At 37.9% G+C, this 8,308-nt stretch overlaps 1 protein-coding gene and 1 long non-coding RNA gene across 5 annotated transcripts; one reads left to right on the plus strand and one right to left on the minus strand.

Annotated features, from left to right (window-relative positions):
* Window positions 1-1,661: 1,661 nt before the first annotated feature.
* Window positions 1,662-4,710, minus strand: LOC135665376 (uncharacterized). The gene is made up of 3 exons (XR_010509259.1): window positions 4,577-4,710; window positions 2,259-2,678; window positions 1,662-2,057 (listed from the first exon to the last, which is right to left on the minus strand). It is a non-coding gene; the product is annotated as an uncharacterized LOC135665376 (long non-coding RNA).
* On the plus strand, window positions 4,514-8,153 carry LOC135585207 (probable WRKY transcription factor 57). 4 transcript variants are annotated; one of them, XR_010509257.1, is made up of 5 exons: window positions 4,514-4,931; window positions 6,298-6,441; window positions 6,755-7,179; window positions 7,469-7,668; window positions 7,750-8,153. XR_010509257.1 is itself a non-coding variant. In XM_065177189.1 (4 exons), the coding sequence occupies exons 1-3, from the start codon at window positions 4,639-4,641 to the stop codon at window positions 7,104-7,106; spliced, it is 789 nt and encodes a 262-aa protein (XP_065033261.1). In that variant the 5' UTR covers window positions 4,514-4,638; the 3' UTR covers window positions 7,107-7,119; window positions 7,469-8,153. The 4 variants fall into 4 exon arrangements, 2 of the variants coding, with proteins under 2 accessions (XP_065033261.1, XP_065033260.1); XR_010509245.1 differs by having other exon boundaries at window positions 7,469-8,153; XM_065177189.1 differs by having other exon boundaries at window positions 6,755-7,119; window positions 7,469-8,153.
* The last annotated feature ends 155 nt before the right edge of the window (window positions 8,154-8,308 follow it).

Genomic DNA, 8,308 nt, shown 5'->3' on the forward strand with positions numbered 1-8,308 from the left:
CTAATTTCTTCGGCAATTCTACGACAACCATTTTTCTAATCATGTGTGGTGTAGTCTCCTCATCCTCAGCCTTGCAGACAGCATAATTATTTTTCCAGTTCCTCAGCAGATTGGCTCTCGATGGCCTCTGAATCGGGAAAGTCATTCTTGTATCTGTTTTTCGCGACTGAGTGTCATTTTCACCAAATTGATCGCTCTTCGTTTTTGCAGAATTGATGTTGTTTAGATCGAGTTCTGAGTCAGAAACAGAATAGAAAAGGTTGTAGCCAGAAGGTCCAGGCTTCCGCATCATGTTGCTTATTGCCTGATAGAGGGGAGTCCTCCAAGTGCTCGTTACTTGCTAGCTTCGATGTCCAAAAACCACTTATCTTGAATGATATGATGATCTCTTCTTCTTTATGTGCTAGCAACAAAAGATAATTTTCTTTCTTCTTTCCAATTATTTTTCTCAACTTTGATTGTTTTTATTGTAATATCATTCAGAAGCACAATTATCCTTTTTTTTTTTTTTGCAATAATAACATTAAATTTTGAAACAATTATACCTTTGGCCTATTGTATCTTCTCTGTTTTATTCTTATTTTGGAACAATTATACATCTTCCTCGTACATATGCTCTATCATCGCGACCATGCTTCTTTCACATCCTTGGAGCATTTTTTTTTTTTTTAATGTGAGCTTTGTTTAAAGAATCTATTAGCTCATCAATAACCATTTGGTATAAATCTTTTGATTTTTGATAGAGAATCTAACAAAGTTAAACTTTTTATATAGTGATTGAAGTACTTTTTCGACCCTACATATATTTTCTATATTCTCATTATTTCTTCATAATTGATTAACAAAGGTAAAAACTCTTGTAAAATGTTTCAAATTCAATTCTAAGTGATTAAGTCGAATTTTTCTCATCTTCTTAACTCCTTTAAAGAGTTTTGAAAAATCTTCTAAGCATCTTTGGAAGTGTTGGTGGTCATAACTTTCTCGAAATTGTAACCCTTGGTAGATGGTAGACGAGGAAGAACGTCTTCTTATCTTTATTCCTTATGTCTTTCAAAGAATCTTTTTAACTCGTCATAAGTATGACATTAACTTGAGGATCCTCGTAATCTCTTTCTATCATCTCTCGTATAGTAAGCTATCTAAACAAGATCTTCATTTGGATGTAATAATTTTCATAGTTATTTTTTGTAAGGCGAGGTACTTGAAGTTAGCCATTTTGACTTTTTGATGCCACTATCAATTTTTTTATAATTAATTTTATAAAAATAGAAACTAATCTTTGATTAATAAAAACCTGATCTTAATATATTCAGGAATGAAAAAGTAAAATCTAAGTGTGAGGTGAAAGAGAAATTGTTGACAGAACTGATATGCTTGGCTGGATGCTTTAACATCCTACGTCATGTCAGTATGATTGAGCAGTCAATCATTGCCAAGCCAATGAAAGGGTGATGACGGCCATGTATAGAACCCCATATCATTATCTCATGACAATGTGAGATGAAATAGATTCTTGCACTGTTTTGTTTGGCTGAATGCTTCAACATGCTACATCGCGTCAACATGATGGAGCATCGATTCACTATCCAGCCACAGAAAAGCTGAGGATCATAAAAGAAGATAAGATAGGTAACAAGAACCATACAATAATACACCAAGATTCATATGATAATAAATTTACTTCGAAAATAGCACTAAATCCGATAAATGAAAACCCAACTTTCTACTTCACAAGTTCAATAATTTTCTGAGATGGCTCTGAATCTATCCTCCATAGTCTCTCACATCGATCGACCGATGTGCTACAGTCAACCTTACTGTACTACTGAGTAAGGACCGCAGAGAATCAAAACAAAACATGGGAGCTTGCTTCTGCTGCTCATGAGCCACATACTTTCACAATCCAAGCAGGTGAACAGCAGCGGATATTGTCGCACAAAACATGGAAGCTTGCATGATTCTTAGTTTTGGCTTCAAAGGTTTTCGAACTTAGCTAGATAGCATAGCATAAGATTTAGAGAAAACTCAACATCAACTGCATCCCATAGCATACAGCTCTGCATAAATAAACAGTTCATAAAATGAGCATGAGATAGATAATTTGCGCTTCGAACCGAATGCCATCTACATTTCATTTCGCAAAACAAAGAAAGGAATCTTGGCCTTTAAAGTTCAATGCTTATCAAAATTCAGGACCATATCTTTCTCTCTTGCTGTCACTTAAACATGATGGAAAAGTTGGCGAGAGACGAACGTACCTGCAGACAACAGGTCTTTTGCCTTTGGCAAAAGAGAAAAATGTAGATTGGCGGTCCAAACTGGGGTTTCAACTGATCCATATGACTGGCCTTGTCAATATCAGAATTAACTACAGACTTGAATTAGGCCAACAAGCCCCCGACAAATGCCATGCAGGGTTTCCAAACTGCTCCTAAGGTTGCTTTCGAGCAAGATGGCAGCAAGTATCCCCGCTAAAAGCAATGGCCAGAGAGCAAGGGGCCACTCAAGCATGCTGCTCATAACAACATACAGTATCAGACTATCTTAATGCTGTCATAAAGATATGATATCACAACACAGAGTCATAGTATACTAGCCAAGCATCGTTCAGCTTCTCGTTGGTCCCATGGGGTAGATTGTAAGTAAGGTCAGAGAAGCTTGTTTTGAACTTTGCAGACCTGCCAAAAAAAGAGTGACTCAACTTAACATGCACGAGTCATATAAATTTAGGAACTTTGACCATCCATCCCTATATTGTTGCACTGTTTGGTGGAAGCATCATATAATGATATCATATGCACTTTATGCATACATGAAAAGAATTTTGACGCACAGGTAAAACATTTACCTGTGCTTCCAGTCATTTTACTCAAAACAATTAGGGTCACTCGAGACAGGTTAGGGAAGGTGGTGGCTCTTTGAGCACTGTTAAGGGGATCCGATGAATTCCATTAGTGAGGAACGTACTCTAAACGCTGAAGCCCCACAACTCCCACCAAATCCTCGACTAACTATAGAGAAGACAAGTTTTCCTGTATGTTTGTGCAACTACACCCAACACCATCAAAAGATGAAGAAAAAGCTGTCTTCAACCCAAGTGTTGAGGGGATGGGCACTCATAGCTCCGGAGGAGGTAATAATCTAATTGAAATTAGAATATTTTTTATATATGATATAGCATCATCCTCGTGTCCTTAATTAATCTACTCAATTTAACTTAAGTAAACTCCACATGTTGATAACATGACTTAGAGTCGTTGCCAATTTTAATTATATATTCTTTCTAAGAGTGAATTTTTGAAAAAAAAAATCTATCTTTTTGGATTTTTCCCGAGAAAGCATTTTCAAAATTTTCAAATAACCTCTTGCCTAATACTTGCAATATCTTTTTTTTGGATCAATTGGTCCAGTTATAATGTTTTTATATTGTGTTACAATGTAATATCAGAAAAATACTCCAACGTAATATAAGAATACTATAATATAATATTTTTATATATTTTTTAAAAATTATATTTATAGTGTTTTTAATAATATTAGGAAAACACAATAAAATGGTACAAAGACACTAATATTGTTTTCAGTAATAATAAGAAAACACTATAATAATTTTTTTTACTACATTATAGTGTTTTTATGGTACCATTGAAAAACATTGTAACGTAGTGTAAAAGAAAATTTAGTTCATCCTAGGGGTATTTCAGGTATTAACTAAAAAAAGTACTAATTGAAAACTGAGCTTATAATTTAGATCCTCGAGAATCTTTTACTATTCCTACATCTTAACAATTATTAAAATAATATTTTATTATTTATAACCCTTTTGATTTTTATTTTATTTTATTTTTCTTACACCCTTTATGATCATCTAACACTCCCTAACACCTTCTACTATCGATCGCCACCCCTTAATTCATCTATCATTGATCATCACCCTTGACTTATGCCTGTGATGCATCGTCACCCCCCTTTTCTCTCCCATTCAAAAAAAATTTTATGATCCTCGAGTAGCTTGTCATTCTTTCGATACAATTATTTGAGTAGGAAAAAAAAATAAAGAAGAAATATATATATATATATATATATATATATTAAAAATATATAAATTATAAAAGAATTTAAATTTTTTTAAAAAAATATATTATAAATATTAAAGAGAATGTTGTGAATAATAATCTCCTTTCAAAATTTTGAAAATGAGAGATATTTTCTGAAAAAAGAAAAAAAAGTTTTTTTTAATATAATATAATATAATATAATATGTCATATTTTCTAAGATATATGATATGTTCAATAGACTAACCCCTTTTTCTACCCGCTCAAACGAATTGGTAAACTAAGCGGGCCCAAAACTTGGGACTGATGTCAAAGCGGGTATCCAATACGAGTGTGTTCTTATACGGGCAACCCAAAAGCAATGTGGAACGACGAAAGAGAAGCGTCCGAAAGTACACCTCAAAAGCCTCAACGCGTCTTCTTAATAATAATAATAATGATAATAATAATAATAAAGAAGCGGAGTTTAGTAGTACTTCGGCAGTAGTAGGAGGAGGAGGAGAGAGATCGAAACCCTTACCTGAGCGCTACGTGAACCCCGATCTCCGCCACAGCCGACTCGCCGCCACCCGATCGGGACCGATGGAGGAGGAGGAGGGCTGGCTTTCGCCGACGTCAGACGCGTCCTCCAGCTGGAAATTCCGCGCCGACGTCTCCGTCGCTTCCCTCCACGACCTCTGCGGCGGGGAGGGCGTCGAGTGGTGCACGCCCGCAAGGATCGGGGATGGATTCCCGCCGACGTTCAATCTACCGGCGACAATGGAGGAGGAAGGACAGATGAATCTCCAGCCCGAACCGGGATCCGGTAACGCAGCGGCGGCAGTGGCGTCGAGCTTGAGCGAGGAGCCCCCCGGCATGAGGGCTGCAGAGAAAGCGTGAGTCGCTCCGTCTCGTAGCCGTATCGCCGTCTCCCTCTTCCCTCTTCCCCCCCTCCCTCTCCGGCGAGTGGCAGAGTCGTGATAAGACCTCCCTCCGGGGGCGAATTCAGCGACGGAAGGAATCGAAGGCCAGCAGATTCGCCCCCCTTTTCGGTTTTTAGGGTCCGTTTCAGACGATGAAAAGGAGGCAGCGGAGTGACGGTGACGGGCAATCGCGTAAATAGATGCGACTGTGCGGGGGTACGACGGGGAGCGAGCGCAGCCGCCCCCCGCGGCGGGAATTCCGTGTTACGCGCTTTTCTTTTTTTTATATATTTTTATTATTATATTAATCTATTTCAGCATCACTCGACAAGTAATAAAAAAACAAAAAAAAATATTATTGATGGTATGATAATTGAATTATATTTATGGAAAATTATAAAGACAATCAGTTGTTAATGCCAATTTTGTTTAATTTCCATTTAAAACATCAAATAATGTTGTGTTTTTGTAAGAAACTCTATTTTGGTCATTTTGCTTTAGCATTTGATCTTGATTTCTCTCTCTAACTTATATGTGAAACATTCTAATGATCCCTCCGATCATGACATAACTTTGATCTTTTTCTCTGTTCCGATTACTTGACATAGCAATTAAAGAGATGAATTTTTGAGATCTTAAGCCCAACCAATCGCACAATTTGTGGATTTCATGTAGTTAATAAACTCTTGTTGACGGCTTCTTATTTCATGAGTATATGTTACATTTCATGGCTGCTTATTGAGAAAGTATTCCATTAGAATGAACAGTTGTCTTCTTTGCTGTTCTCTTATTTCATACATAGATTTGTGTTTGCAAATGGCTATTTCCTTTCATCTTCTTCCCTGTTTGATCATGATTGCCATTAAAGCTTGTACAACTTCTTGTTATTTGATGTGATCACATCTTGATGTGTTCAGTCACTATATGCCATGTATCCTATATTTTGACTCTATCCATAAAGCAAAGATTTATAGGCAGTAAAGTAGAATGTCTCTCATTTGTATGACAAATACCTTTTCCTCTTAAAAATATAATCAGATTGTACAAATGGCCTATTTTCATTCTTGAATTATATCGTTTCATCGATTCTTCTGCTGAAATTTACTTGATTGAACAGTAAGAGAAGACAGTCAGTCTAACAAAACTTACTTATGACAATTGTCTTTTGCAGTTCTTCGATGTATTGTTAGAATTTAATTGCTCTTCCTAGTGATCATTTCATGATTCTACTTTTATGACTAGTGAAAGCTAATAAGGTATTTACATTCGAGAAACCATATTAGGTTTCCTCACTAGTCTGGATTTCAAAGATAAGGTGTTGGACTCGATTTGGCTGCAGGAATACAGGTGCCAAGAGTGGACAAAAGAGAACTCGCCAACCCAGGTTTGCATTCATGACCAAAAGTGAGATCGAGCAACTGGAAGACGGCTATCGATGGAGAAAATATGGGCAAAAAGCTGTCAAGAACAGCCCATTTCCGAGGTTAGTCGATTTCTTTCTCTTATGGTTATGTAAACATTCTCTCATGCAATTTAATGTTCTTATTCTTCGTCCCAAATCGCCATAACTTTCATCCAAATGTTCGTTTTTGCATCTAACAGTTGTTAATATGACCAGCTCATATAACATTCATCATCGTATGATTATGCATGAAATTTTATGTTGGTCGCAAATGATTACTCTTATTTCTCGTTGAATGTATGTGATTATGCATCCACAGTGCATTCCGGACTTGTCTAAACGAGGATGAAAGCATCAGAACTCGGCTGATGACTGCCTCTCATCATTCTTGCAGGAGCTACTACCGCTGCACGAACAGCAAGTGCACCGTCAAGAAGAGAGTCGAGCGCTCCTCACACGACCCCAGCATCGTGATCACCACATACGAAGGCCAACACTGTCACCACACCATCTCCTTCCCTAGCGGCAGCATACACCCTCGCGACACAAGGTCGACATCTGATCGGCTTGCCTTGTCTTCACCACAGCGACATGTGCACCTTCCCACGCATCCAGGCCAGCTCGTGATGTCCGATCCACGGTATGAGGATCCGATCACACCATTCCTGGCGGAGAGAAGCTCATCAGCTCCCACAGACGAGGGTTTGCTAGATGATATTGTGCCATCTGGAATGAGAAGAGGATGAGGAGAAGAACTTGGTACTGAAACTTAATACTCATGTTTGGGTTTGCCTTTTGCTAGAAGATCGAATATACGAGGTTAACACACAACCAGTATCATCTCCATTAACCTGCATTATCTTGTCCTTTCTATGCCCAGTCGAAGCCATGATCAAACATGCAGTAGTAGTAGTAGTATTGCTGTTGTTGGCTTAGCATATAGAAATATATGGAGATGCATGTGTTCCATAAGCTTCTTGTATTTCTTGTGACAATATGGTTTCTTAAAGAACATTTCAATTGACATGCACTTGCATGCTCTTCATCTTGTAGTTGTCCTCCTTGTTCATTATTATTTGTCTCTTTGATGATACAATTTCTCATGCAGACTCTTTTGAAGTACGATTGTCTTTGTACATGGAGCTTAAATGACTGTTGGACTGACTTCCAAGAGCCAGAAAACGACTTGAGGAGCAGACAGGGTGATCCATGGTCCATGTACCATGCACTATATACATACATAGCTGGAGCTTGTGATTTATGCTTGGCAGGTTTTAGGTTATGCCAGACTCTGCTTAACATCATCTGGTAATGAATCGTAGCTTTCTTCTTCTTCTTCTTCTGTTGTCGTAAGAGTGCCTGAGGAAAGAATACTCACATGATCACCAGTCATGGGAAGCACGAGATCTGCTTGTTGATTTGTACCAGGTTCTGCTTGCACCGAGCACTTGAGGGTCGATGCCTTCTTCGTCTGCAGCTCAAAAGTTCCTGCGCAGACATCCCATTCCATGAAGTTCTACAATAATCTCCTCAACGTAGGTGCCATGCGTGCATGCATTCGCATGAGAAGGCAGTCATGTAATCTGTCTTCTCGGTTAGGGTTTTATCTGTTTGTGGAAGTTCTACGTAAGACTAGTTTGCATGAGATGCATGTGGGTTTTCTCGATTAAAGCGCCGAGGTGAAGTTTCAGTGTAACACTATATATTGGTGTTTAACTTATGTTCTCTGGCTTTTACAGTATCATTATAATAGCGTCTACGAATGAGACGGCAACATATAGATTCAAAGTTGACATTTAATTTATAGGCATTTTTACTGAGCTACCAGATATTATATTGTACAGGAACAATGACAGAAAAGGATTCATGTATTGGATACAGAGAGTTTGATTTAGCTTACTGAAATCATCTGGCAATAATTGCATGTAGAAGAGTAGATAGGATATGC

The sequence above is a fragment of the Musa acuminata genome, chromosome BXJ1-4 (assembly GCF_036884655.1).
Source record: "Musa acuminata AAA Group cultivar baxijiao chromosome BXJ1-4, Cavendish_Baxijiao_AAA, whole genome shotgun sequence".
NCBI classification, from domain to species: Eukaryota; Viridiplantae; Streptophyta; class Magnoliopsida; order Zingiberales; family Musaceae; genus Musa; species Musa acuminata.